Source organism: Podarcis erhardii (assembly GCF_964252035.2).
Source record: "Podarcis erhardii genome assembly, chromosome: 8".
Lineage (NCBI taxonomy): Eukaryota > Metazoa > Chordata > Lepidosauria > Squamata > Lacertidae > Podarcis > Podarcis erhardii.
Genome location: NC_138499.1, coordinates 23379833 through 23407531, shown reverse-complemented (window position 1 = coordinate 23407531; position 27699 = coordinate 23379833). Strand labels below are relative to the sequence as shown.

General features: G+C 43.7%; 2 protein-coding genes and 1 long non-coding RNA gene across 5 annotated transcripts in view; 1 reads left to right on the top strand and 2 right to left on the bottom strand.

Annotated features, from left to right (window-relative positions):
- The window catches only part of GRHL2 (grainyhead like transcription factor 2), a 74094-nt gene extending 63694 nt beyond the window's left edge, over nt 1–10400 (top strand). For both annotated transcript variants that reach the window (XM_081874327.1, XM_081874326.1), the window contains exons 15-17: nt 4280–4344; nt 5734–7641; nt 7678–10400. In XM_081874327.1, coding sequence (XP_081730453.1) covers nt 4280–4344; nt 5734–5848 — 180 coding nt within the window. In that variant the 3' untranslated portion in view covers nt 5849–7641; nt 7678–10400. The remainder of the gene's footprint in view (nt 1–4279; nt 4345–5733; nt 7642–7677) is intronic.
- A 1720-nt stretch (nt 10401–12120) lies between these two features.
- LOC309349091 lies at nt 12121–20651 on the bottom strand. The gene is made up of 2 exons (XR_014159690.1): nt 14207–20651; nt 12121–14141 (listed from the first exon to the last, which is right to left on the bottom strand). It is a non-coding gene; the product is annotated as an uncharacterized lncRNA (long non-coding RNA).
- A 2999-nt stretch (nt 20652–23650) lies between these two features.
- Nucleotides 23651–27699, bottom strand: part of NCALD (neurocalcin delta) — a 54757-nt gene continuing 50708 nt past the window's right edge. For both annotated transcript variants that reach the window (XM_081874823.1, XM_081874822.1), the window contains exons 3-4: nt 26125–26230; nt 23651–24996 (exon numbers count right to left, since the gene is read on the bottom strand). In XM_081874823.1, the coding sequence (XP_081730949.1) occupies nt 24899–24996; nt 26125–26230 (204 nt within the window). In that variant the 3' untranslated portion in view covers nt 23651–24898. The remainder of the gene's footprint in view (nt 24997–26124; nt 26231–27699) is intronic.

Here is a 27699-nt window from a genome sequence, read left to right as displayed (position 1 = left end):
GCAAAGACCGGGCTCAGGGTGGCTAATACCAGGTATAAAAACAATTGATTAAAATACAACTTTAAAATTAGATTAAAATACAACATTAAAATGCAGCCATATTTCAGTAGAAACTCAAATCAAAAACTTTTTGGGGATGAAAACGTCAAATCTTCACCAAGGCCAACTATCCAGACTGGTCCTACATGGGCCAGAAAAAAGCCAGGAAAGTCCCCAAATAGGAGTTCCATCACAAAAGGAAAGAGGGGGAGGGGATCAAGCTGATCCAAGCCAAAGGCCAGGCAGAACAACTCTGTCTTACAGGCCCTGCGGAAAGAAGTCAGATCCTGCAGGGCCCTGGTCTCATGAGGCAGAGCGTTCCACCAGGCCAGAGCCAGAGTTGAAAAGGCCCTGGCTCTGGTTGAAGCTAATCTAACTTCCTTAGGGCCCGGGACCACTAGGGTGTTGCTATTTATGGACCTTAAGGTCCTCCATGGGGCATACCAGGAGAGGCGGTCTCGTAGGTACAAGGGTCCTAGGCCGTGAAGGGAGAGTTGCCACATCAGGAGTGGGGGTCCAGGGGGGCATTTCCGGCCCGGAAACCATTCATTTACATGGGCTAGTAAAGAGCTGCACTTGGGACTCCATTGTGCAGTGCAGGTCATGGGAATGTTTGTCCTGCCAGTTGAGCAGGGCTCAGGCTGCGTTGCGTTGCAGTTGCTTTTGTTTTCAGCAAAGGTAAATGATCTCGTTTTGGAAAAATGGAGGTCTGTAAAAGAAAATTTGAAAAGAATACTGCATCCAGAATTCATCGCGAATTTGGACTCTGGGTCCTGTGGTATACGTTAGCACCCTACGGCATGCAAGTCCTTCTTTTGAAAAAGCTTGTAGTGTAGGGTAGCGGCCAAGAGATTGCACCCATGCCACCTTAGCTCACAGATGCACCTAGAATATTGTACTGGAGCTAAAGCAGAGATTGAGCTGTAAAGTACAAGGTCCTGGTTTAAATCTCACCTGTGCTGTGAACTCACGAGGTGACCCTGGCAAGCCTCTTATCTTACCGTGCTGTTTCGTTATTGTAAAACACCAGAGCGCCTCCCTGCTGTCACCTCCCTGCCCGCGCAGGCCCACTGAGGCACCAGGGCTTGTCATCCAATGAGACAGAGCCAACAGAGAGAGCAAATCACAAGGCGGAGAACGTAGAACTACCAAGGGAAGCTCCAGGGACTCTCAAACAAAAGCACTCCGAAGTTTCCAAAGGCCAAAAGTACCACATGGATGTTGTCCCCATGATGCATTGCGCCTTTGCAAGATTCCGTGGAAGTGGTTGCTTGCAATGCATTTGTAGAAAATGGGTGCAGTTTGTGAGCATGCTAGTGTGTGTGTGTTTCTTTTCATCTCCATAGTTATTCACAAGGCAGCATATGCTAGAGAAGATAGCAGACTAGTTCTAAGAGCAGGCAGCCCAGCCCAATCTTCAGTTTCTTTGTACTGGCAAATCTCCCCTGGCGTCAGAGATAATGCAGTTCCCATTCTTCAGCTGAACTGTTTATTCTATCATGTATATTTGTTGGTTCCCTTCTCCCTGTAAAAATATGTGCCCAATCAATACCCATGGTTTCCTGTTCACATCTAAAATCTTAAAAGACGTTCACGCTGGAATAAGGAGGAGATCCATGGAAAAACAGGCCCCATCACCATGCCTGCTGCTGGTTCACTCAGACTGCCCTGTTCCTTGCTAGGTCAGCTACGGGAAGGGAGCACCAAGATTTTAAAGTTATGCTCTCCTGTTTCCTCCTCCACCTCAAATATCTTTCCTTACGATAGTTTCAAATTTGAAAGCGTATGGTTTTGTGGGAAGTGTTGCCCTTTATGAATGTTGCGAGCTGTCGTGGGGACTCTAGTCAAAAAGTGGGATGCATCTCCAAATTTGTAGATATGGGGAGAGTGCTATAAGAAGACTCTGCACCCTTGGCCAACAATATGCTGACTGTGGGGTGGAGAGAGATCTCCACAGGCAATAGTGTAGCCAGCCCTGCCCCTTCAAAGACCCCTGGTATAGGGTCAGGACAAACCAGATTAGAAGATTTCTGCACACCTTGTTTGCACATCACTATTTTACATGTGCAAGCAGCCTTCTCCAGAAGGGCAGTGAATGCATGGATTCTTCCTGCTAGATCAGGGTACCTGTATACTGTATGTGTTTGCCTGCCACAAAGGGACATGGTGGAGTTTAGAAAACAGAAATCTCTCACAGGAGAGGTTTTGAATATGAACCCTTATGGAAAGAGCCAAGGTTTCTCACTTACACTCCCATGCTCTGCTACTGCAAACATTTGCACTGGAGCCACCCTGACTTCCCTCACTCTTCATTGCGTATTGACCCAGGCATGATTTTGCCCTTGGCAAGATATGAAAAATACCTTGAAAATGTAATGCGTGCAAAACATGTTTCAGTTCACATAGAAGCACACACACTTGTGTTTGGCAGTGCTGTGTGCCTCATTTTAGCAACGTTGTTTTCAAAAGCTTTCATCCCAGCAAGAGCATATTAAAAGGAAGTTCCATTGTTTACAAGTTGCACATTTTCCCCTTGTTTATTTTCTCATATTTGGAATTTGCTTCATTCTTCTCCCATTTGCTATTATTTCCCAGAGGAGCAGGCAGTTTATCTTTGCAATTAGGCTTCTTCTGGTGACAAGAAAGTACTATGGCGCCTTAGAGAGCAACTGTTTAACATGAGCTCTCAGTGACAATATCCTGCTTCGTCAAACATCTTAGAAGGACCAAGAGCATGGCTGCTGTACATAAAGCATTGTTTTTGAGGAATAAAGCATTTTTGACAAGTAAGGATCAGCAGAGGCAACTTTCGTTGGGACAGAACTTCCTCTAACACTGATCCATGACCTGAAAAAGTGTGATCAGATTTGTTTATGTATTCCGATTCTCAGCTGCCCCACTCCAGATTTCTTTCTTTGAAAGATTTCTTTTAAAAGCCCTGACTGTGAAGTAAAAGAGACCGGTCCAAGCAAACTGAAATGTTCTAGAGGTGTATAAAAAGATGTTGGTACATACTCAAGCGAGTATCGGAAGGATCAAGAGATTTCTACACCACTTAGACTGTAGTCCTACACATACTTATCTGACATACGGTACTTCTGAGCACACATATATAAGATTGCATCGCTAGAAGGTAACTGTCAAAAATAAATAAAATAAAAAATAAAATAAAATAAAATAAAATAAAATAAAATAATTTATTACTTATACCCCGCTCACCTGGGCAGCTTCCAACAGGATATTAAAAACACAATAAAACATCAAACATTAAAAACTTCCCTAAACAGGGAAGAGCCACCCAGTGACTTAAACTGGGTATTTTTAGTATTGCTTTTAACATATTGCCTTGTTGCAATTGGTAACTGGAAATTGCCATCAGGTGACCAGGTGGTGACTCTGAGTCCTTATTTTCAACTAATTTCCCAGCAGCGCTGCTTCTTCGAAAATATCAATAAAACCTATTGGATGTTCTCCATTCAGAGCTGATTAAAATACCAGTTATTCAGCCAGTCCTTTTCATACCCAAAGCCTCCTGCTTTGTTTTGTAAAGACTTCTGTGGTTTTGATTCCCCCCCCCCCATCAAGACCTTGTAAATTAAGATGACTTACTAGTCAGCTGGTTGCCAAGTGCCTTGTGAGTGTCTTTGGATGGGCCTAGATCTCTTTCTTTCCCCTGAGGCTGAGTCACAAGGAAAGGTGTGATGTGAACACTAATGAGATGTTTGCATCTGCAAAGAGAGAAGCGCTTTTGGAAATGACTTTTGTACAAAATTTAGTGGGGGTTGTGCAAGACAGTTTTTGGATGTGCTATGAGTAGCGATGGAAAGATCTGTCAATTTTGGTTGTCTTGGCTTCTCAATTTTCCAATCTTAAATTCAATTCTCTGCATTTAGGCAAAGAACTACACGTGGCTGTTGTTGTTGTTTTAATCGTCATGAACATTCTTCAGCATTGTACTGTGAATTTTTCCTGACACACTTCTGTCTGCGGTTTTGACTAATGTGCACTTCTCCTAATATAATGCATTTTTACACTGTAGGTTCAAAACTTTTTCAAAATGGCAAGAAGCTCTACATTTCTTCAGGTCATTAAACCTGATTTTTAGAAGTGCTGAGAAGTTGGGTGCTGAGTGGGTGCTTTAAGGCAGACACACACTCTTCCACACTCCTTAATTGAAGCTGGTGGTACCAGTTTCTGCTTTTAATAATTGCTCTTTCTTCTTTTTAAATTTTAAATTCAGATTTCTGAGAAATACGGTCTTCCAGCTGAAAAGATTACAAAGCTGTACAAGAAGAGCAAAAAGGGGTAAGTAAGGGAAACAAAATCTCACCTCGGCTCCGAGTCACTTTTTTTATTATTTTTACAGTGTCTTGAGACCTCAGCTGCCCTAGATTCTAGGTGTCCTAGGTGAGCAACTCCCAGACCCCTCCCAGACTCCTCAAGTCATGTGATGTGCCCTGGGCTCAGGTGGGACTAGCCTGCATTGTGGCTCCTTCTCCCCCTCCCCTGGGGGGGGCAGGGGGGAAGCATTGACCTTGGGACATTTCATACTGACTTAGGACTTCTCACACTACCCAAACAGTTTGGGTAGAGACAACAATTCTGCAGCAGCTCTCTCAACACTACTGCAACATGAGAAGAGGTCGTCTGTGACAAGTACAATATAATTCAGTTGTGTTTCAAATTAAATAGAGGATAATTAGTATTTTAATTACCTCTGAGATTGAACGGCGGCAACAGGGGGGGAAAATGAAGCCTCTGTAATCTGGAGTTTCAGTATTCCCCAAACAAGGGAGATGAGTAGGAAGAAAAGATAACAGAACTACAACACTATCACATCAATGAATTTGTTTATGCTGTGGCATTAATTGGCAGCCCAGCACCTAATACCCCTCCACCTTTGCTATCTTGTTTCCCTGGCTGCATACCCAGGAAAGGTTTAATTAGCCGGTCAAAGTGCTGGTTTTGACCTATAAAGCCTTAAACAGCTCTGGACCACAATACCTCAAGGACCGTCTCTCCCCATATGAACCAACCCAGAGCCTGCGGTCATCATTGAGGCCCTTCTTCGTATGCCTCCTCTGTAACCTGCTTTTCAGCCAAAAAGGCTCCCTGAGCAGCAAGGAAATGTCAGTAGTAGTAGTAGTAGTAGTAGTAGTAGTAGTAGGAAGAAGAAGAAGAAGAAGAAGAAGAAGAAGAAGAAGAAGAAGAAGAAGAAGTTGATCCATATAGCCCAAGCAACTTTCCAGTTCAACATTTGGTTGAACTGTGATGTTTCAGTGGGGTTACATTGGTTTGGATTTATCTGTAGATTTTGTAATGAGGCTGGATAGATCAGCTGGTAGAGCATGAGACCCTTAATCCCAAGGTTGTGGGTTCAAGCCCCATGTTGGGTGAAAGATTCCTACATTGCAAGGGTTGGGGCTAGATGACTTTCATGGGCCCTTCCAACTGTGATTTTATGTCTAACTTTAGAATCCTATGCATATTTACTCAAAAAGAAGTACTACTTTGTTCACTGACACTTAAAAGTTCGCTGGAAAGCTGTGCTATGGCTTGTGTCAAAGCATTCACACAAATGGCAAATACACAGACAGACAGACACATCCCTTACCCCATGGCAGATTCGCCATCTGAATCTATCCTGATATGTGAAACTAGGGGGATTTTACTGACACTCCTTTCTGATTCCAGGATTTTGGTAAATATGGATGATAACATCATTGAACATTATTCCAATGAAGACACGTTCATCCTCAACATGGAGAGCCTGGGAGAAGGCTACAAGGTCACGTTGACGGAAATCTAGCCCAGATCAGAACGCAGCCTAGTGAAGTCATAGCATTTCACCCTCATCTTAAGGAAGGGGACCATTCTTCTAAAGCCCTGATGACTCACGGATGCCAAGAAGAGAGGCTGTTGCAAAACTCCACTGGAAGCGAGGAAACAAGCCCAGTTGTCATTGACCAGTCCGTTCAAGATGAACTAACATACCTCTACAAAGTTCCTTATTTATTGCTCCTCACGCTGCAATCTGTACATAGCAGACTGCAGACATCGCCTCTCGCCCACCGCAGGGGAGAAACGGTGACTTTTTAAAAAAGAGTTAATGTGGAAGAAAATGAAATTGTGGAATTGCATTAGTTCACCTGGGACTTAATAGTTAAAACTGAAAGTTTCAAGAATAAATTGCTTGAAGATTTGATCTTCTAATCCATGGCAAGGAAACTGGCTGATCATGTTCACTGGTACAAAACTACCAGCAAACAAATGTGTAGGTGTAGGTTAGCCATATCCTTCCCAGCACAGGGCAATTGAGGACTGTAAGTAAGGGACTTGGATGGCGTGTCATTTGTAAGTAAAGCACCATCCGTTTTTAACCTTTGTATATAATGTTTATAATATGTAATAATATATTTTTCCTACCTGTGTGGATGTGTTTACTGCCACTCTTGTTTCTAATCCTGGGATTAGAAGCTGTCGGGCAACTCTCGCTGAGGAGAGAGATTCTGCCATTAGCTATTCAGTGACGTTTCCATACCTTTTCTTGAGTGGCTTCTCCAGCATCCGTATTAGAATGTTAAAATTCTCCTTCCAGTGGTACATCCGACACTTGCACCACCAGCTTGTGGGTCTCGTTCACCCTCTCGTGCCCATTTCTGTGCAAGGATACCACATTGTCTTCTAGTTTCCAAATTATTTGTCTTCCGGTTTCAGAAATATTTATGCTTTCTTTGCACCCTTGGATTTCACCCTTTGGTCTTCTGCATCCTTGTTGGATGAGACCCTCCATTTTCTGCATGCAGCGAGAACTGAGGCAGTGCCAATACCACCAACACTCTCCTCCCTCCATGCCTGCTTCCGATTCTGACTTTGGGCTTTCAGAAGATATATCTCCATTCAGCTCACCTCTTCCTTGGGAGCCTCTGGCAAGCTGGAGCCAAGCCTAAACTGAGCCAGAAGGTCTTTATTATTATTATTTATAGCAAGTCATAAAAACATGAAACCGTAGAGCTGGAGGTCATCGAGTCCAGCCTGTTGCTCATTGCAGGATCTGCATGCAGCTTGAAAGGTGCAACTACAACACCTGCAACAGATGGACATCTTTGCTTCTATCCTCCAGCAAAGGAGAACCCACCACTTCATGCACCCATGCAGCTTGTCCTATTAGGAAGCTTCTTCGAATGTTCAGCTGAAATCCAGTTCCCACCCATTGCTCCTAATCCTGCCGTCTGAAGCAGCAACGGAGTTCAACTCTGCTCCCTCTTCTTCATCACAGCCCTTCAGGTATTTGAAGACAGCCATCGTGTCCCCCCTTAATAGGTGGGTGGATTTGGTTCAGCAGACACCGTTCGAGACCAGCTGAGCAGGTGCTTGCTGGTATACCTTTTCTTTTTTTTAATGAAATCAATGAATAGCCAAGATCCCCATTCGCACAATGTACAAATTTCAGGCACAGATCTGGGGATGCAATCTGCATGCATGTGCACAGCGTGAATGGTGCCAAGAAAGGGAATCTGGACACGTCTGGTCATGATGGGGATGGGTGACATGTGTCTGAAGAGGCATCATTCTATCCCTCCCATCCTCAGAAGAGCTGATGTTGGGAACTGCATCCCTACAGTCCCAGGAAGCCAGAGAGGCAGGGCAGTTTTGTTGCAGCTGAAAAAGGATGCAGTCTACGCTCCCATGCCCTGGGGACTCACCTCAGCTTCCCTGCCCCTTGTTCAGCTCCTTCAATCTTTGCTGTCTCCTTTCCCTGCCCTTCTGACACTCCCCCAACCCACCTCATCCCTGGTTGCCATTCCCTTGCCCATTCAATTTCCCAGGAGTTGTGGCAGGAATGGAACAAATTTCTTGGATGAATGGATCCTCTGCTCATTTTGTTGAACGTCCTCGTGCCCCCTGATGGGTCTCGCTGTAAATGTAAAAATGTACATACGCCTCCCTTGACTTTGGTCTGAATGTACATATCAAGTCCTGACTCTATAGACTTTGTTTTTGTATGATCATATTACTCAGCCTGTCTTAATCGGTATGTAGTAGACATTTTTTTCATTGCACTTCCATCCATGGGGCTGCTGGGAATGGCCAGAGATTGGTAGCAAAACGTGGTTTGCTTGCATAAGGTCAAAGAGTTGATTGCCACTATTTCCAGCAGTGCTTCTGGCTGAAACCCTGGAGACTTGCTGCCAGCCAGTGTTGGTCAGCCTTCTTCAACCCAGGACTACAACTATCATCATCCCTAAGCCAGCTAGGAATGCTAGCACTTGCAATCCAACAACACCTGTAGATACTGAGCAGCCGGACTTTGTTTAAGGCTTTTTTAAGGCAACCCTGAGATTATGAAATAGGAATCTGAGATGAAACCCTGTAATTCGTTTAATAACTTTGGAAAGTAAATGTAGTTCAAGCACTCCTTTGATTGGGACAGTCAGAGCTTCAAAGAGTGAGGTTCCTTGCTCAAGCAAAATGGTGCTATGGAGATGAATGTTTCTTAAAAGGTTTCTGGTATGTAAATTAACTTGACCTAAATTTAAGGAGTGTTTGCTTCTGCTGATACTCTTTTAGCAGCTTAGTCCTTTTCTATTTCTTCAAAGTTTCAAATGTTACAGGAAAAATGCCAAACGCTGCATTATGAGATGCATGCATTTTTTTTAAAAAAAAACTGTTTCGTTCGATGGTTTTAAGGTCAATTTATTTTGGTCACTATCTTGCATTTCCGAGTTCCACCAATATTGATTCTCAAAGGGGGAGAGGAGCCAGAATAGTTGTCCTAAATCTGCATTGTATGCAAAATGCATGAGAGAATAAACACCCTCTTCATTTGTGTATACTTGCATAAGCATGTATGTCCCTTGTAGTCATGTAAAGCTATGCTGACTGATATATCTGAAGTGAATAACATGCTGATTTAGCATTGCTCAATTGAGCTTACAGAGCCATTTTTACAGCAAACTGATAATTCACTGCCAAACTGCCTGGCAGGGTGAAAATCAAGAATTGCATTCTTCTTCTTCTTCTTCTTTATGCCCATCATGGAGTAATAGGTAAAATTGCACCTGTTGAACATCTGTTGGTGGCTGGCAAAGGCGCAGCTCCCAATGTTCTGTGCAACCATGGCGTTGCCATGCAACCCAGAAAGAAATGATAACTTACCCCTTCTGTTCTGTGGTTTAGCACTTAAGCATAATGATCATTCCAAAGCAATCTAAAAGTGGGCATTCAGACTTTGTTTTGGGGAGCCAATAGAGTCCCTTAGAAGCTTGGGTATCTTCAAGCAGTCCCCAAGGGCCAATTGGGTAGCTGTCCTTCCATTACTGACCTCAAACAATGGGTAGCCTTAGACAAAGATCAGGTATGCGCAAGGTTTCTCTCTCAGATCACTGGCCTCAGAACCATTTACGGGTGTTGAGGGGTAAATCTTCATGAGTACCTTGGCATGCCAGACATTTTAGAAAAGTGAAAAGTTTGAAGAAGGCCACATAACAAAAATCACCCTTACTGCTGTCTTCTGAAATAAAGCTCTACCCTGTGAAGACTGTGCCTATTTTTTGAGACTGGCTGGTGCCCTCTTTATCTATCCAGAGATAAATATTGTTGTATTTAATGAGTTTAGCCCTCTGTGCCTTTCTAGTCAATAAGAGCTAGAAACTTAGGTGTTTGTTTGTTTTTAGAGAGGAAAGAAAACTCCTAGTCCTATATAAGCTGCATTTGTATAAGAATTGCAGAGTGATAACACTCTGACTATCACAGGCTGCAATTATATGTAGATGTTCTGCTTGTCCATCCACTGATACGTTACTAATATTGACATGGCTATAACAATTACTAGGGTAATAAGGCCTGCTTCAGTCCTCTTCCTATACACACATTTTAAATAAATCACATAGAGTCTACCTAGCCTACCAATTTTTAAAAAAATCATATTTTACTTTTGATGGGCATAAAAGAAGAGGGAGCTTTTACCATCTTTCATTGTTGCTAACAAATGTCTGTTCCTAAACATAAATGACTTAGATATGTACACAGAAACATGTGATTTATGAATTAAGCCATTTCTCCCAGCACTTGGTCCTGTTGTTCTGATCTCTGTAGACCAGTTGGAAAGTTGCAAAATTAACATAGCTGCTTGAGTTTTTATTATCATTAGAGAGGAAACTGAAAAGCTGTTGTTATGGATTCAATCAGCAGCATCATGCCGGACTGGAAATGAATAGACTTGTTTAAAGTTTTTAAAAGTGTGCAGCCATGTAAAATGTTTGTTTTTCTTGTAACCCTTCCCCTTCCCCGCCTCCCCTCAATGTTTCTCCCAGATTAGGGTGACATGATGCAAACAGGAGGATTTGTTTGTGCCAAAACTAAATAAATCTGTGCATAGTTCCCATTAGCTGGAAAGCTAGAAAACTCCATGTATAAACACTGCGTGCTATTTTATTCTAAGAAAACTAGTTTGTGTAACTTAATAGTTTTTTTTGTAAATGGGAGAGGGAAATCTATAAACATACAGGTTTATTTTATTTTTTGTACATTTTTAAGAGGGAAAGAAATAAATATTCGTAAGATATAACCACCTTTTCTTTTCTTTCTTTCCTTACTGGTGTTTGATAGATTATTTGGCTCCACACTGAAGCATTTTGAATATTGACTCAGACTTGCTTGAACGGGCTTGCACTTTTGTGATGGGGAACTTACTGAATTTGCTACCTTGTCCTTTATTAAGTAAATGAAAACTAATCCTCCAGTGCCCGGTTAGGGGGTGTGTGGGGCCAGCCTTGGACATGTTGGGTCCTGAAACACAAAAGTTAAGATCACCCATTTGTGCGTGTGTGTGTATGCGCACACAGAATGCACACCCACACACCCCTGAGTATAGGTGCTGGAGTGGAAGAGTGGTACCTCGGGTTACATATGCTTCAGGTTACATACGCTTCAGGTTACAGACTCCGCTAACCCAGAAATAGTACCTTAGGTTAAGAACTTTGCTTCAGGATGAGAACAGGAATTGTGCTCCGGCGGTGGCGCAGTGGCAGCAGGAGGCCCCATTAGCTAAAGTGGTGCTTCAGGTTAAGAACAGTTTCAGGTTAAGAACAGACCTCTGGAACGAATTAAATACTTAACCCGAGGTACCACTGTAGTTAATGCTTGTACCACTACCTGGAAAGAGAGGTGGCTGTATCATCTCCTTGTCTTCCCACTCTTCTTGTACTTGAAGAAGAGGCAGCAAAAGCAAGGAGGAGGCATGTAAGTGAGTTCTCATATTCCAACTCCCATTTCTCCTTTTCCTCTTACGGAGCAATTACATATTGGCACGGTACTGAAATTTCTACAGATGACCCGGATTTGAACCTGCTCATGTGGGTGATATTGAGCCAACCCTTTTCTCTCTCTTCCTAACCTACGTCACAGGGTTGTTGAAAGGATTTTATTCTGTTTTTAAGAGGTTGAGGTAAGAACCATGTCAGCTGCCCTGAGTTCTTTGGAGGAAGAGTGGGATAAAAATGTTAATGAATTACTAAATCAATAAATGTTGGTGCTGGCCTTTAAAGCCCTAAATGGTCTCAGTCCCGTATGCCTGAAGGAGCGTCTCCACCCCCATCGTTCTGCCCGGACACTGAGGTCCAGCGCCGAGGGCCTTCTGGCGGTTCCCTCATTGTGAGAAGTGAGGTTACAGGGAACCAGGCAGAAGGCCTTCTCAGCAGTGGCGCCTGCCCTGTGGAATACCACCCCCCCCCCATCAGATGTTAAGAAGATAAATAACTTCGACTTTTAGATGACATCTGAAGGCAGTCCTGTATAGGAAAGCTTTTAATGTTGGATGTTTTATTAAGCTTTTATATTTGTTGGAAGCCGCCCAGAGTGATTGGGGCAATCCAGTCAGATGGATGGGGTACAAATATTTATTTATTATTATTATTATTATTATTATTATTATTATTATTATTATTGAAGAGGGGGCTTCACTGGCATTGGCAGGGTCAGAATCATGGGAGTTACGAAGCTGTTTCCTCACAATGGCTACTATATTCTTTGCCTGTCTCCTCCCTCCCCCAGAGAAATGCAGTGGAACTTTCCAGAAAGCCTGGCTGCAGCAGAATATTTATTAGAGGCAATAACATTTAGGGGCTTTATGGAGGACTTTATATTTGCAAACCTCAGGTCTCAGCCATACACTGGTTTTCATAAAGATTTGTTTGAGGTTATGTATTCATATAAGAAAACAGAATAATTATAGTCGGGTGCAATCAGTAATTCCAGTATGAAAAAGCACCATGTCACAAAACAAGTTTACAATACAAAATTATTCAAAATCTAACATTTAAAAACAATATTTGTTCAATAATACAGTAAAAAAAGTCTCAACTTCCTTCAAAACAATACTGTTCATATGTTTGGCACTGTAAAAGACATTGTCACAAATGCATCTCCCTCTTCTTTTTTTAAACCAACAACTTTGCTGCTTTTAAAATATTTATGGGCTATACTTGGCTACAATTTTCACATTTTAAAACAACAACAACAACAACAGACATTATGCCTGACCGTAGCATGCAGTCCACAAGGGATTCCATCCAAGTGCGGAAACAGGTGAATTAAACAATAGGCCCACTCCAAAAAGTTTGGATCCAAACTCCCCATAGGTTGAGCATGTGGGCACTTGGAGGCCCCCACCTCACAGTCCCCCCACCAGCTGATGCCTTTGCCACTCCATAATATGCATTTCCTTTGCAGCAAGTTCCACTGAATAAGTGTGCGTAGGATTGTAGCCTTAAAGGTGCTTCATTTTGATTTGGATCCTGCGCATTGTAAATACTGCCTCTTGTCTGATAAGGATGACGGATTAAAAATATTTAATTTAGGAACCTGGGATGATTAAAAAATAACTGTGTATGGCAACTTTACATGGTGATAACCAAGCAAACATCTCAGAAATGTTACACTGGGCAAAATACCCTGGACAACCCTTTTTAATGGTTTGGATTCATACTTAAGTCACACTTAGAGTAGGCTTATGGTTTTCAGAGGGTCTATGATTAAGGCTGCAAGCCTAGTCTCACCTGGGAGCAAGTCCCATTGAATTCAATAGAGCTTGGTTGGGACAGCATAGTAAGTCTGCATTCAATTCCTAAAGTATGTACTTTTTTTAACCACAGAAGTTAAGCAAGGGGGGATGAAAGCTCCAGCTCTAATCTACAGCCTTCCTAAGAATGAGGAGACCGGATAGAGCTGAGCAAACGATTGAGTGGCTGGTGATGGAATATTTGTGTGTGAGATCTTGTAGGTGTCCCATGAAAGGGATGGGGGCTTTGGGGACCCTGCTTATGGTTTCTCGATGGGCATCTGATTGGCCACTGTCTGATCAGGATACTGGACTACAAGGGCCTGATCCAACAGACTCTTACGTTCTTATTGGGGAGGCTGTTGAATGAAGCTAGGCTTGGCGCCATTACATGAGATCCCCAGCAGTTCAGCAGACTTCACAAGCCTCTTCCTTTAGCCCTTCTTCCCGCCCTTGTTTTACGAACCTGCCTGCCAGTTCAAATAGTCCACAGTGCCCTAGAGCAGGCCTTCCCCAGATATTGTGGAACTACAGTGCTGATCATTCATGACTATTGACCATGCTGGCTGGGGCTGATAGGAGTTGAGGTCCAACAACACCCAAGGTCAGAAAAGGCTGTCTCAAAGCATTGTGGGAAATTGACAAGGGTGCCTGGTTCCCAGTCTCAGCACAAGGAAAACCTAGAGCCAACATCCCATGGACAGGGACCTCCTCTAACTTTGAGCAAAGCAGTGGTGTCACCCTACCATGCAAGATAGGAGTCCATGAAAACCACCATGTTTGGGGAACAAAATGTTCTCCTGGCAGCAACCCCTGAGCAGCAAAGAGCAGGTGTGGTTTAAAAAAAACCACACACAAACGCAATCAAACAGATTATTAAAAAAATTAGATTGTAACAAATCCCCATTTTAAAACAAACAAGCAAACAAACAAACAAGTTTCCTATACAACTGAAAACAATTGCATAACTGTGCAACAACTAGCAATGAGGAGGGGAAATAATCAGTAAAATAGCTTTCGCCAACTTGGGACTCTCCAGATGCTTTGGACTACAAAACCCATCAGCGCATGCGCTGGCAAGGGATAATGGGTTTTGTAGTCCAAAACATTTGGAGGGCCTCAGGGCGGTGAAGGCTGCAATATCATGAACATGCAAGTCTCAGTACTGTTTCTACAAGCCAAACACGAAGACAAGAATTCAGTTTTAAGTTTCTTCCCCCCGCTTACATTTTACAACAAAGTTGCCGCTACCAACACACAGTAGGATCACACAGAAGTACTGTCTTAAAAATGCAACAGATACTGGTAAGACTGGCACAGAATCTGCATATTATATGTATAGGGAGGGAGGGGTTGGGGAGTCTCAACTGATAGGAAACTACAATGGGTACAGATCAAAGTCATTCTCTGAACAATAAATACAAGTGCATTTGTCAGTATATAAGAAAAAAATAATTTGTTCCTTCTACACAGAACTCTAGAAAAGGACGCATAAAATAGTGGCCATGCTTGGGAACACAGAATTTACTACCATTCACCAAATCTGCTCTATTCTTTGACTGACTATACCGTGCTTTAACCCATCATGCTGAACATTTAAAAACGACATATACTTCAACCTGACGCAAGAAGGGAGACACACCAACAGAAGCAATGTCCACAGGTGGTTTTCCAGGCCTTGCTAGATCTGGAACCATGCTAAGCAGATAGGGTATATTGATGAGCAAATGGATGCATAGCTAATTTGCAACATGCAAGTTGAGGCATGGCAGATGCACATTCAAATTTCAGGCATGAGATGCAGTCCCCCATTTGCATTGCCCTTGTGCCCCGATCCAGATCAGGTGATCCAAGTCACGACTAATTTGCTCCCTTCGGTGAAACTTAATCCCGATCAGGTATCTCTGGGTTGAGGCCAGCGTGGTCTAAGTGCATGTTTCTGTCGTCACTGAAATGGAAATCTGGTAACCCGTGAAGCAGCCTGACTTATATCCTGAGTTTGTTCCCGAGCCTACCTGGTGCAGCTCTGTGATTTTGTGGTTCATGCCCATAAAACATGAGAATGGAGGAAGTGTATGACCCCACAAAAAAATGACATCCCTACTACCTAGCTCGGCACCAGCAATTCCAAAAGGCTTTAATAAAATGCTACAGAGACAACTGGAAGTCTATTCACCATCAGTATTATAGATTTAATACTTGTTTAAAGAATGCTAAATGTCTTCGTAGCATGCCTGTGTGTGGACATGCCTGTGTACGCATGCATGTGTCAAAACTGCTAAAGACTTGACCTGAAAGTGCTTGTTCTCACTGGACTGGCACAGAAGGAAGGAAGGAAGGAAGGAAGGAAGGAAGGAAGGAAGGAAGGAAGGAAGGAAGGGGAAATACCATTACATCTCCTCAGCCTTTGTCACCACCACAGCCAATTTATCTAAGCAAAGACAGCTATGATCAAGAGCCAACTGTCTCTCTTATGGCACATCAGTTAGGATGATTTATTAGTCAATTAACCATGGGTCTGCACAAGGCCTAGGTGTCTATAACACAGCCGCCTGCGCTCCAAAATGTTCATCTGATGGCTTGCCTTTAGGCTGCATAAGAAACAAGGAGGCACAACGGGAAAGTCAGTAGGCGCCTGCAATTTATTCCCACTGGATTCTCAGCAGCTATCTCTTTTATTGGAACAAGGTCAGAGTGAGTATGCAAGCTTTCAAGTTAGACAGGGCTCATTGTTGGTCTTGGAAACAACCCAGTAGCTGCTAAAATGCTTTCTCCAGCTCTTCTACCAGTGTGACAAGAGATGGAACCAAATGCAGTCTGATGCTTCCCCCTCTGGAAGTGCTGATAGGTGCTACTGCTACCTTGGGTGATGGGTTGAACCAAGGCAGGTGAGTGCTGCACCATTACACACAGACTTCCTCATCTAGCAAGGTGTATATGTGCCTTTCTGTACTGGGGTCATGAACTCTTAAAAAAGCAGGAATTGGGATCTTCATATAGTTTGTGGATTTTCACATGAGAACTAGGGGAGATGCAAAAGAGATTGGTTTGGATCCCACGATGTTAGCAGAAACCACTTTTTATGCAAGCAGTATGCATCCATTTTCCCTTCCTGCTATAGTCCTGCCCCCCATGCCACATCCCATGGCATTCCAGAGGGCACCCACCTCAAAAGTAGCTGTGGGGGGCATGCAACAGGAAGGAGAAGTGTCATTCATTGCTACAAGGAAGGCATGACTTGCAGGGTGCTTCCATATGGGGACTTAATTTGCAAACTGATCATTGGGCTATTGCAGATTGTTGCCATTGACCACAGTCCCCGCCCCCCATAGAAAGGAGTCCTGATCCCACTATAAACCTCCATCTAGAAACAGCAATGACTTTAAATCAACTATTTTTGGGGGGCCACATCTGGCCATGTGACAAGCAGGTTCTGTCTCCATCCGTTGAGGAACATTTTGGAACTCGAACACTATAAGCCCAGAAATAAATGTTTCGGTTTTCGAACGTACCTCAGAAGTCGAACATAAAACGCATCTTCCATATTGAGGCTTCCGTATTGAGTTTTTGGTTTTCAAACATTTCGGAACTCGAACAGTCTTCCAGAATGGATTACGTTCGAAAACCGAAGTACCACTGTAATTGTGTATAGGCTTGGGCTGCAAAATGTGTGTAAAAAACAACTCCACCTATTTCTGTTCTGTGCAGCTGTTTCTGGCCTTCTGCCTTTGGCCTGTTTTCACATATGAATATCAAAATTGACTCTATTCTGGTTTTAACATAGCAGAGAAGGAACCACATGTCGTGTCCCTAAAGTGGGCAACAAGGCTCTGAGCCAAAATGGGTGAGCTGCTTAATGAAAAGCAACATTTTGAGAAGACATCTGCTTGCCTTTTAGAAGCAACGCCTTGTGGCCACGGCCTTTTGTGATTTCAACTAAAGGTCTATTAGCTTTACTTTGTATCTTCCAAGTCTGCACTGATGGCCTAGGGTTGAAACTAATAATTGTATGATTCTTGATGATGGACAGACAAATCTGTTAATTTTAGAGAAACTAAGAGTGTTTCTCATTTTCCCAGTCTCAAGTGCAGCTCTTCACATTTCCACATTTCACAATTCCCACCCACCAAATGAGTCCTCATGAAATATTTTCCAGCATTTTAATGCGAATTTCTCCTAATACACACATTTCTGTATGCAGTTTAGTCAAATATACACATTCCTCTATGTCATTTTCACTAATATATGCATTTTAATGCACACTTTCCCCTAATATATACATCTTTTGTATTTGGCTGGGGAACTGCATTGCAAAATTCAAAGGAGTGCAAATCTTGAAGGATGGCTGTGTATCAGTTTGTGCGTTTCAGGAAGTGCAAATTACATAGGCCTGTGTTTAAATGAGAACCGAACTGAATCTCCCCTCAGGTCAAGTCTTAAGCCTCCGTACAAACAGATCCCTTTCCCCATGCTCCAGCGATGATGGGGCTTTAAAACACTTCGTGACAGGGTTATGTTTCATGTTTTGGAAATTCCATCAGTGAAGATGTGGCTAGATCCTACCCTAAAGCATTTATGGGAATTACGATAGGATGGAAGTAATTTAGACTTTGAGAGCTAATTTTGCCACCTTTGGAAAAGAGTGTGTGCTCCAAACGCAACAGGCAATTGGATCAATTCGACGGTTACCAACCTGGTGCCAGTGTGCCCACAATTACCTCCTATGCCAGCTGTGAAGGATCTCAGTAATTATCCCCTCAAAAATCCACAATGTGTGGCAGACTATTTGCTCTTCCTGCTCAATTCCTCTTTGCCCTGGTTTCTTTTCTCCCACACTGAATATGCTTCCTTCAACATGACATTTCATTCCCACCCTTCCTTCAGAACAGAGCAAAAAACTTCCTCTCTGTGAGCAAGCATGGAGGTAGGTAGCTGGTGTAAATGCTTTTTCTCATTGGGGAGAAACATGCCCACACCATTTTGTGTTCCTCTCCCCTCCCCGCTCTTTTAGATGTGGCAGCCATTTTGTGTTATGCCGCACACCACAGCAGCCATTTTGTGATGGCACTTGGAGCACATTTCCAAACAGGTTACTTACTTGGCTTTCCAATGCAGAAGTCGCTGTCGGCAACCAAGAGGGAGAGGGGCAAGGGGCAGCCTCGGGAGTGACAGATTGGCTCTGCCACATTGCCCACATGGACCTCCCTGCCGCATCACCCCTTAGTTAGCAGCGGCAACCTTTGCATTGGGAAGCCAGGGAAGCAACACTGCCCTGTTCCTGCTGATGAATGATAGCAGGAGGATGTGTGGCATTTTGAAAAAAAACAACCATAGGCTCTCCATCAGAAACCTCCTTCACAAATTTTGTAGCTCTGCTGTAGCAGCCGCCTCATCTAGTTGAATTACTACGTGTGTCAAAATCCTGTTTTCCAACAGGCAGCAGAAGAACTTGCCATGTGACAAACACCGTTTACAACGTGGCTTCATAGCTAGATTGGATGCAACTTCAAGATGGGCTTTTAGTCTAATTTGGAACTATGAAATTAACAAAAGAGACTCTCGGTTTTGTAACCCCAGTACAAACATGTGTATGGTGGCATCAATCAACTGCCACTGTGGTGGAATTGACAAAACACATGGGAAGACACTGGCGGAAGGTTCAGAGGTGATCATTCTCTATATACTAACCAATATGCCCAAACTCAGGCCTCTGCAGTCAGGAACATCTCTCAAGATTTTATCAAACAGGATGGGCCAAACTCTTTTACTATTTCATAATAGTTTTCAAGACGTAAAAATAATGAAGGGTATGTTTCTGGCCCTACGTTATATGAAATGAAGAATGGCTATCTATGCTCAAGTCAAACCCTGTGGTACCATCCAAGTAACAGTTGCCTAATAGGTTACCATTGCTGCATGCAAGCTATGCGAGGCAGTGGGAATTTCAAACAGAATTTCCCAGCGACTACAGGAACAGATACAAAAAAAAAACGTAACTGCAATGATATTTATACATATATACGCTAATGCCTTGCTTATTGCTCCATGCAAACTACAGTGGTACCTTGGGTTACAGATGCTTCAGGTTACAGATGCTTCCGGTTACAGACTCCGCTAACCCAGAAATAATACCTCGGGTTAAGAACTTTGCTTCAGGACGAGAACAGAAATTGTGCACCAACGGCGCAGCAGCAGCAGGAGGCCCCATTAGCTAAAGTGGCACCTCAGGTTAAGAACAGTTTCAGGTTAAGAACGGATTTCCAGAATGAATTAAGTTCTTAACCTGAGGTACCACTGTATTCATTTAGAATTATACCAGTGTCAATTTGTGTGTGGCCACTAAAAATGGCCAGTTAGCTACTGGAAACAATGACATGTGCTTCATGATACGTCTGAGGGCTCATTCAGACTTCTGTTCGTGCCACAATTTCTTGGCACAGGACAGTGGATGGGGTCTGAACAGTTTTGCTTTTTTGTCTCACTGCTTTCCCCTGGTAAGCCCGCCATTTACTGCTGAATTGGAAGAATTGTCAATCTGTTGAAAACCCAATTAACCTTTGTTTCAATTCAGGGGGAAACAGCGGGTTTTCCCAGGGAAAATGGCGGGACCAAAGAAAAACCACTTGGATCCATGCCTTCCCTGCAGTAGCAGAGGGGGGCATGTGGAGAAGAACCCTAACATGGCCAAGAAAGAGGGCGAGGCGGGGGGGGGAGATCCCTAACTTGGCCAAGGGAGTGAAAGCAAAAGAGCACAACAGAACAGAAATAGAGGAAATACAGGGCAAATTGTGTCTTGTATTGAATCAACATAGGACATAGCATTTTACACTGAAATACAGGATGATCCTGTATTACACAGGACAGGTGGCAACCCTATTCTGGAGTCACATGGCCACAAGCTGCTGGCAAAAGAATAATTTGGAACCAGCAAGGCAGAGGGTTGTATCATGCGGATGTATCTGTGATGGGTATTTGGGGAACGTCCCCTAGCTATACCGTTGAGTAATTTTGACACGGCCCCTAAGGTTAGGGGCATAGCAGTTGCCTTAGTTTAGTATGACTTGACTATCACCTTGTTAGTTGTTTCTAGACAGGAATCATCGGGAGAAGCCTTGTTTTGGCTCTGATAAACAGCCAGTAGGCAGCTTGGATGGTAGAGAAGAACACATTGCACTGGGACATCTCTTCGGGGATTTGGTTGCTTTGGGAGTGAATATATGTTCTGCTACCCACATGGTACAAAGGATCACTGCCAGTCTCACTAAACATCTAGTCAACAATAGTTGCTGCTTATACTCCAGGATAGACCATGTAATGTCAGCAGCAGCAGAACTAACCTTGCTTTGCATTAAGGCTCAGCTGCACTCTGTCTCCACAAGGTCACTTTTGACAAATCCCAGGAAGCCCCTTCTCCTCCTCCTCTCAGGGCATATGGCTAGTTCTATAGATATATAGCCTCAATAAGTGACAAACTATCTCAAAGGTCTGCCAGATTTGCATATGGGGAGGGGGGGAATGAAAGGCAGGTGCCCTGTTTTAGATCACAATGGACTAATCCCTCACTTAAGAAGGTAGGCAATGCCCGCTTTGCTTTTGTTAATAACATAGCTGCGGTTCTCTTACAAGGTACCCTGTGGCCGCAACAAATGTTCCTAAAACTCACTGCTTTCGTTTCTGCAATCTAATCTTGCTGGGAATCTCTCCTCCACTGTGACGTGAAATGGTGCCCCTGTGACCCAAGTGGTGCAGAGTTTGGGGTTCTGGTTTTCCTAGCTAAGCAACTGTGAGAGTCTGAAGGGAGAGGAGCCATTGCCAGCTTTCACCCCCATTGTGCATACAGTTCTCAAATGAGACCCCCATCAGCCTGCAAGACAGCATTCTGCTAGCTCCCCCATCACACCTGCAGATGCAACCGACCCTGGCATTCTTCCCTCTAGGTGCCAGAGCAAAAGATGCAGCACTTGCAGATGCCAGCACTCCCATGCAGCACCCGTAGACCTCTGTGGATGCTCCCATAATCAAGCAGCTCTATTCCCTTACCCTGCATCAGAACAGCTGGCCAGATGGCTCCCGGCTTGAGGCTTGATGGATCTATTTCATTTTTACTGGAACTTGGGAGGTCCATCCGCTGGCACAAAATGGAGAGTTGGCTAGGCTTCTGTATGCTTTGGGTTAAGGGCCAGGGACTGATCTCACAGCTCTTTCACACACAGAGGGATTCACAGCTGCCTTCTCTTCAAGCTCCATTCATCAAAACAGCCTAATTTCAGGTGGGGCTGCAGGAGAGGGTCATGCTAGCCTTTGCTATTGTTAAACAAACCGTTGGGAGAGAAGAAACACCTGCCAATCTCCTGCAAATCACCCCAAGATCAACCGACAGTTTCTGATCTACCTTCTGCCAACCTTCATTCTGGTGCAATGTAGATGCTGATGAATGGCAAGTCCCCTCATCCCTGACCATTGGCTATGCTGGCTGGGATGAACAGGAGTTGGAATCTAACCCAAAAATGGGGGGGGGGGGGCGGGCACAGGTTCCTCCAACCCTTTTCCCGAGCAACTGGGGGGTTTCCATATTCTTGTTTGTGAGCTTAAATTGTGCTTATTCTTTTGATTCTGCTTTTCCCCATCTAACTATCTGAGGTCTAAAGAAGAAGAAGAGGAAAAACAAAATAATCAATTGCCTTCAGGCAAAAGAAAGTAAAAAAAGAGATAAAAATCCAAAATCTTTCTCCTATAGTTTTTTATATTTTAAAAAAATATTTTAATATATATTTAAGTATATATAAATATATCACAAATGGTACCATTTCCATGTTTCAGTACAGACCATGGTGGTGTACTGATGCACGAGTCCTACAATTTAATATCTGAACAATATGGGATGCTAGCGTTTCCCGTGGTCCCAGGTGTGCCCTGCCTAAAAAAACCAACCAACCCAGGATATAGATAAGTTTCGAGGCTGATTCACACAGCCACTTCTGAGGTGTGATTCAGATGGTGTTGTGAAAGTGCAACCACATGGCGAGATCACGTGGAAACCAGAAACCAAAACAAACCTAGCCATTTCACAAGACCACTTTACAATGTGGACACCCAGGGAGAAAGAGACACCTGGCTGGTGAGTTTTCTCCCCTCTGCAATGGTGAAACCAAACCGCACCCAAATCAACATGCTTCCCTCCGTGTCAGCTGCTCAAATTGTGCTGTGATTTTGAGAGCTTGAGCTGAAGTGACTCCTCCACTGCTTTTCTTCCACATGCAATTTTGTGGGGGTTTTTTTCTGCTGCTTCTTCAGGACAGAACCACGTTACAAATCAAACACCAGGTTCCCAGTACTGAGTTTATCTCTGATGCAGGGGCAGAGCATTTGCAGGAGAGAAGTGGTGTGCGGGGGGGGGGGGGGATTTAACTCTGCTGATTCTCCTCTGCAAATGCTGCCCTATTGATCCCACTGTTCTTCCGCCAATCTGGTTCCAAGCCCAGAAGAAGGCAGGGGGAAATGGAACAGTGGAACAGCCTGCCTCAGTAGGCAACAAGCTCTTCTTTGCTAGAGGTATTGATGCAGAAGCTGGGTGAACATCTGGCAGAGATGATGAGCTGCATTCTGCTTTGCAGAAGCAGGGAGTTGGACAATATGACCTCCAAGGTGCCTTCTGACGCTATGATTTCTACGACCTTGGAGGGGCGTTTGTAGGGGAGAATTGGCAAGTGCAAGGAGTGCTAAGCTATTCTTCCCCTAAAAACTGCATCCTGCCTTCCCAAAAGTTGGCAGGCACATGTTTAGGAAACACGTTTGCTGGCATACCATAGATCCACCCGACTCTCGTCAACTTTCTTCTGTCTAAGAGAAAAAGAACACCTCAAATATTTCTCTGTCTTCTAACCACCAAATCCTGCCATTTCCTTGTTGCTCTCTTCCCTGCAAGTGGCCTTTGAGTTGTAGGTGCTTCTTCTTTATCATCAGCCCACCAAAACATTCACTTTCTCCCGAGGGATGGATTTCCTCAACTCAAGTTTTCCACATACACAAGTTGCCTTCCCTGATCCCAAATGGTAACCAACGACCAGCATCACAACTGCCGTGTGGTATTTTCTTCTGCCCTCTCTCCAAATGCATGTCCTCCTTTTAAGAAGAAATGCAGTCGCATCACCCAGAGAAGGCAGCTGAACAACCTTTCTTCTCTCTCCCCCACCCACTGCACCTTCATCTTACAGAAGCATTCAGAGCTTCCCAGCGCTGTGAAGGCATCACCGATAGGCAAGGTGCACTGTCCTTTGTGTGTGTCATGTTAGCACTGGTGCCTATCGCTTTCCCCCCGCCTTCTCCTCTAACTCGCACCTTGGCCGCCAAAAGGAATTGTCCATGGGTTAAATCTACACCCAATGTATCAAATGGCCCCCCTGATTGTGTTTATTGAAGCTGAATGATTAGAACAGCAAATTTCACACCTGCCAGGCACACATTACTTAGGATTTGTGCACAGAACTCATTTGGCTGCTGTACTAGGAACTAAGGGCTGTGTTTAACTCTAGAAACCTTCATGCTTACCTCTAAGCAGTGACCACAGGTAATTTTATTAGAGATAAGCAGGGACCTTACAGAGGTTTGTTGCAGCAGCCCACCTCTTGCATAACATGGAGACAGACGGTGGCATTCAACTATGCTTTACTCGGGGTAGACCCATTGAAAGGAATGGACATTAGTCCTGTTAGGTGACCAAGATGAGCAAGGGTCTGGAAACCAAGCCTTGTGAAGAATGGTTAAGCCTGGAGAAAAGGAGGCGATACGATAGCCATCTTCAAATATCTGAAGGGGATCACATGGAAGTTGGAAGCTTGTTTTCTCCTGCTCCAGGGGGCATGACCTGAACCAATCAATTCAAATGACAAGAAAGGAGATTCTGACTAAACATTAGGAAGACCTTTCAGACGGCAAAAGCTATTTGATGTTGGTGTGGACCCCTTCGGAAGGTGGAGGACTCTCCCTTCACTGGAGGTTTTTAAGCAGAAGTTTGAGGGACATCTGTGAGGGATGCTTTAGTTGTGATTTCTGCGTTGCGGGGGGTTGGACTAGATGACCCTCGGGGTCTCTTCCAACTCTACAATTCTATGAATCTCAGTGGGTCCATTCTGATTAAAACGTAGCTGAATGCCGCCAGGAATGTTAAATTACTTGGTCTGACTGTGATCCAAACCCTGCTGCTAGCATCACTGGTGCGCACATGGAGCTCTGAAAGAGGCTTCTTCATTTGCTGCAACGCCAGAGAATGTTCTTCAGCATTCCCCAGCCCTGAAGGGAACACGGGAGACGTTTCTTGCGCACTACTCCATGCATGCCTCAGAACCCTACATACTTCTGGCAACGGGCTCTCGTCCCTTCCGCATTTCTTTTTTTTAGCTTGGAATTGACGGACAAATCAAAACTTAAGGCTTCAGTCCTAAGCATGCTTGGAAGGAAGTCCTGTTCAAACCCAGTGGGATTTGCTCCCAGGCAAACTGATTGAGGACCAGATTGTGACAACCATTTGAAAACTGACATAGTTGTGCAGGCAGCTCTCTCTGTATCCCAAGATGCATTTGGGAGAGTGTTTTCCTAGCACAACTTCTACCTGATCTGCCACAACGAAAGCGAAAGGTGCCACAAAAGAAGGCATAGTTGGCCAGACAGAAGCAATGCCACCATGAATCTTGTTTTGGCAAAAAGAGAGAGAGAGAGAGAGAGAGAGAGAGAGAGAGAGAGAGAGAGAGAGAAAAGAAATAAAAAAAACCCCAGAGACATGAAACAATCCAAGCAACTGTTTTAGAACTGCCCAGCGCTGCTGGGGTCACACTGAAGGAGACGGACGATGGATGGGTCACTCTTGGCTCCTCGAATAAACTCTTCCAGAGAAAGTTTTCCTAGAAAATAAACAGAGATGCTGTTTTAGAATTCTATAGTGGACAAAGCATCTTAAGAGCCGCTTCACACACAACATTCATTCCTGCATGTTTCGGAAAAGACTGAAGATGCTGCCATAGGTAAATGCACCTGGGATGACTCCCATGCATACGAAAGCTTCTCGTTCACAAAATGCACTGTTTCTTTTTTGTTGAAACAGTTCTGATTGGGCAATTCTCACAGGCTGCAACTCAGCAAACCTAATAGTGGCTTGTGAGCCTGTTGTTGAACACAAAGGTTTATCCCACCACTAAACCAATGAGCACTATCACCTTTAACCCAGTTCCAAAAGCCTTTCTGAAACTGATCTGCTGCATTAGGAATTATCTATAATACAGGAGAAAAATAATATTTTGAGTCAGCCAAGGCATTATAAAAACTCTTACACCAGGATTGACTGACTTTCCTTTCCTTTCCTTTCCTTTCCTTTCCTTTCCTTTCCTTTCCTTTCCTTTCCTTTCCTTTCTCCCTCCCTCCCTCCCCCAAGGACACCTACACCTTTCATAGACTTTTAATATATTTCTGACTTCAGATCTCAACATCACCAGCGTTGTAAGATAAATATGTGGGCACCAGTCACTTTCCCAGAGTTTAGTAAAATTTGGTTCAGCTCTGAGTGACAGTGGGCTTGGGATGAATTGGAGAAAGAAGGAAAAAACATTTAGAGTGGTTTCCTAGCACCTGACCTGGGAGCAGATCCAGGGTTCGAAGGACCAGGAAGGAGGTTTCTAGCACAATAACTCCAAGACAGCCTCCTGTTGTGCCATCAGAGCCCTGATTTGTGACCTGTGCTTCCTGTAGGCTTCTATTCAGCTGTGCTTGCTTCCAGAAATTATGGGCCAAACTGCTAGCCTGCAAAAGCTACCCAAAAAAGCATAGTTTGACCTTCTACGGCTTTCTCATAATAGTGTAAACAGTCAGCACTGCACAGATCCTTGAGAGCCCAGTTGCTGCATACATATCAGGGGCCTCATTAGCATGGATTTCCTTCTGTTTATTCAGTCACTCCAGCTGTTTGACAGGTGTTTGAGAGACCAGAACAAGCAGAGGCCAGCAAGCTAAAGAGAGAGCATACAAAGGCTATTTACCGTCCCGGTTGGTGTCCATCTGGCGGAAGATTTTCTCTGTTCTTTTCTCGGGTGTCGATTCGTCTTCTGGCATCTTCATAACCGAAGAAACCATCTTGTAGATTGCCTAAGAAGTGGGACACAAGGTAGTGATGATCACTGTTGTGATTCCAGAGACTACTCTAGGATGTGGGGGGTCCGTGCCCCCATTCCTTTACGCTGGACCCCAATTGCCTGTTCCTTTCCCATTTATTTATTCATCATTACTTTGCTCCCAGGGCAGCAAGGCACATTACATTGCTGAAGGAGACCCTGGCCTCTCCTCAATCTAATTTGCTCAAAGGCATCTATGAGTACCAATTAGCATATGCAAATTTTATGCCTGTTTGTGTCAAGGATCAGCATCTCGAACTGCCTAAGTGCCTAGCAATGTCCCTCCTCTTGGGTGGCGCCCAGGTAAGGGTGGGACAAAGTTTCTCTCAGTTCCTGATTTTTCTAATATTAAATTCAGTCCTCCACATTTCCACATCAGTTTGTGCTGTGCTTTAAAAAAAAAAAGTTGTCATGAAAATGAATCAGCCTTTGAAGACCTCTTGAGAATTTCAGTAAGTCCAGAAAGCTGCTACTTAGAACCGGCCGAATGGAAACTTTGAAGTTTTGTTCAAGCAAGATTCTCCAAATTAGCCTGAAGTTCTCATTTATGCAAAATTTAATCCAAAATAGCTTTGCCTCAATAAAATATTGTCTTCATCAAACGAGAAAATGACACTGCTCCAGTCGACCTTATTAAATCATATTTTCTGGGAGATGCAGAACAGCAAGTTAAGTGACATGACGGAAGACAATGTTAATCAGGGACTGTTGGTGCAGCACGGAGGAACAAGTGCAGGGCAATGCAATGCATGTTTACTCAGAAGCAGGTCCTATTGAGTTCAATGGGGCTTACTCCCAAACAAACGTGCATAGGATTGCAAGCCTTAATTCCCACCAAGCTCACAACTACCCCAGATTTCTAGCTCTTTTACTTCTGCTTACCGACCCAGTACACCTTCCAGCCCTGTTATATTTTAAACAGAGAGGACCGATATGTGCGCAGAAAGGCATTTATCGGTTTAATGGAATATTAATGGTTGGTTAATACAGTCAAGTATTTCTCTCTTGCCTCCATCAGCAGCTGGCATTGTAACAACAGTTTTCCTTCAGTCACCCCAAAGTTATGAAAAATAATGTGGGATGAGCAAATGAAATATTGACATTAATTGAAGCCAGGTACAGAAACAACGGGCAAATTCTGCAATTAAAATTATCGTTATTTGTTGGAGGCAACAGCATTTATATATTTAAGGATTTGTTCTATCCTGCCATTAAATTAATATTTTCAAGGCAGCTTACAAAATATGCAACCATAAAACAAATAAAACCTTATTTGATTTGTGTGTTTTTTAATCTTTTTTTTTATCGTTTTGATGAAGACTCATAAGCATGTTAAAATTGTACCAGCTTGAACAACTGCTATCTCTTACATGTTCCAGAGGCTCTGATGACTACACAGAGCTCTCCAACCCATGAGCAGTTCTGTTCTTTTCCATGAAGGAA